Source organism: Aplysia californica, unplaced genomic scaffold, assembly GCF_000002075.1.
Source record: "Aplysia californica isolate F4 #8 unplaced genomic scaffold, AplCal3.0 scaffold01356, whole genome shotgun sequence".
Classification (NCBI taxonomy): Eukaryota; Metazoa; Mollusca; class Gastropoda; order Aplysiida; family Aplysiidae; genus Aplysia; species Aplysia californica.
In genome coordinates this window covers 42,186-44,370 of record NW_004798626.1, presented here as the reverse complement: position 1 = coordinate 44,370, position 2,185 = coordinate 42,186, and the positions used below count along the sequence as shown (strand labels likewise).

Here is a 2,185-nt window from a genome sequence, read left to right as displayed (position 1 = left end):
ACACACACACACACACTTACACACACACATACACAAACTAAATTGTTTCAATGGGGGCGTAAAACACATACTTATATTCAATATTTTTTTCTTTTCTTACCTTCATCTTATCTTAAATTGCATACCTTGTCTTATCTTTCTTTTAATTTATCTTATCATACCTCACCTTATATTTAAACTTATCTTTTCTTACCCTAATCTTGTCTGTTGTTATATTGTATTCCTGTCTGATCTGATCTTTTTCTTTTTTTGACTTTATCTTGTCTTACCTCACCTTATATCTGAACTTATTATTTTTTTGCCTTAATATTTTCTGTGGAGGGTTGGCAGGTAGTGCTCTGCTGTGGTTTGCTCCTTTTTTCCTATAAAAAATCTATCATCTGTATCTCCTCTCCTTCTTTTTTGTGTTTGTTACTCTCTGGTAACACCCCTAACTTTCGTCACTTATATGACCTTATTATGTTGCAAGTGCCGTAAAACTCTTCCTAAAACTGATATTTTCTTCTATCATATTGCATACGTTGTCTGATCTTATCCTTCCAGAGGAAGACGCATTCCGTCTGTCTGCCGTGCCACTGGACGTGTTTGAGAGTCTGAAGGCCTTGAGGGAGACTCTGGACCAGTCCCAGTACACAGCCAGGGCCCTGCACCACAGCCGCAAACTGTTGTGTCTGTATCTGGCTGGTCAGCAGAATGGTCAGTGTGTGTGTGTGTGTGTGTGTGTGTGTGTGTGTTTGCTTGTCTGTCTGTCTATCTGTCTGTCTGTCTGTCTGTCTATGTGTTTATCTGTCTGTCTGTCTGTCTGTCTGTCTGTCTGTCTGTCTGTCTGTGTGTTTGTCTGTCTGTCTATGTGTCTGTCTGTCTGTCTGTCTGTCTGTTTGTGTGTAGGGGGAATGAAGGGGGTTCTGTTTACGTTTGTGTGGGTATTTAGATTTCTATTTCACTCCAAATGTGAATGTATACAAACTACCAACACCATAGTGGTGAGCTGATTTTCTGTATGATTATTCTTTGTGCCCCCCCCCCACCTAATCCACATCTACCCCACCTCTCCCCCAACCTCCACTCCACCTCACCCTTTCCCCCCATACTCCACACCCTGTCTATATTACATGTGTATATATATATAAATATATATACATTGTATCTGTCTTTTGTACCCAGTGTCTGAGGGTATGGGTATGCGAGAGATAATATGGGGTGCCCACTACAGCTGGATCGGGCCGATCGCCCAACTCGATCGCCTGAAACTGAAAACAAACATGTTTGTTTTTGAGGCGATCAAGTCGAGCGATCGCCTCGATCGGCCGATCCCGTCCGTAGTGGGCTGCCCGTATAACCCACATAGACTTCCAGGAGTTCACCAGCCTGCCCCAGCTTCACCCCTTCTTCCCTCACTCTTCCTTATTATAGAGACATATCATATAGACATATATATATAAAAATATAAATATACATATATTTCTGGCAGTGTCTGAGAGCATGGGTATGCGTGAGATGACCCACGTAGACTTCCAGGAGTCCACCAGTCAGCCACAGCCCACCATGCCCCCCAACAAGATGAGCAGCGAGTTCTGTAGTGTGGACGAGGTACAGGTGTCCCCCATACCCAAGTCTCAGCTAGCCACCGTGCTCAGCTCTTATGAGAAGACCATTGGTGAGTGGGTACAGAGAGAGAGAGAGAGAGAGAGAGGAGAGAGAGAGATAGATGTTCTGTAGTGTGGACGAGGTACAGGTGTCCCCCATACCCAAGTCTCAGCTAGCCACCGTGCTCAGCTCTTATGAGAAGACTATTGGTGAGTGGGTACAGAGAGAGAGAGAGAGAGAGGGAGAGAAACAGAGAGAGAGAGAGAGAGGGAGAGAAACAGAGAGAGAGGGAGAGAAACAGAGAGAGAGAGAGAGAAGAGAGAGAGATGTTCTGTAGTGTGGACGAGGTACAGATGTCCCCCATACCCAAGTCTCAGCTAGCCACCGTGCTCAGCTCTTATGAGAAGACCATTGGTGAGTGGGTACAGAGAGAGAGAGAGAGAGAGAGAGGAGAGAGAGAGATAGATGTTCTGTAGTGTGGACGAGGTACAGGTGTCCCCCATACCCAAGTCTCAGCTAGCCACCGTGCTCAGCTCATATGAGAAGACCATTGGTGAGTGGGTACAGAGAGAGAGAGAGAGAGAGAGAGGAGAGAGAG

At 45.3% G+C, this 2,185-nt stretch overlaps 1 protein-coding gene across 1 annotated transcript in view; it reads left to right on the top strand.

Annotated features, from left to right (window-relative positions):
• Positions 1–2,185, top strand: part of LOC101852981 (cilia- and flagella-associated protein 54) — a gene marked incomplete at its 3' end in the record, with an annotated part of 64,122 nt that overhangs the window by 54,261 nt on the left and 7,676 nt on the right. The window contains 2 exon segments of the mRNA XM_035973523.1: positions 544–696; positions 1,472–1,657. Of these exon segments, the coding sequence (XP_035829416.1) occupies positions 544–696; positions 1,472–1,657 (339 nt within the window).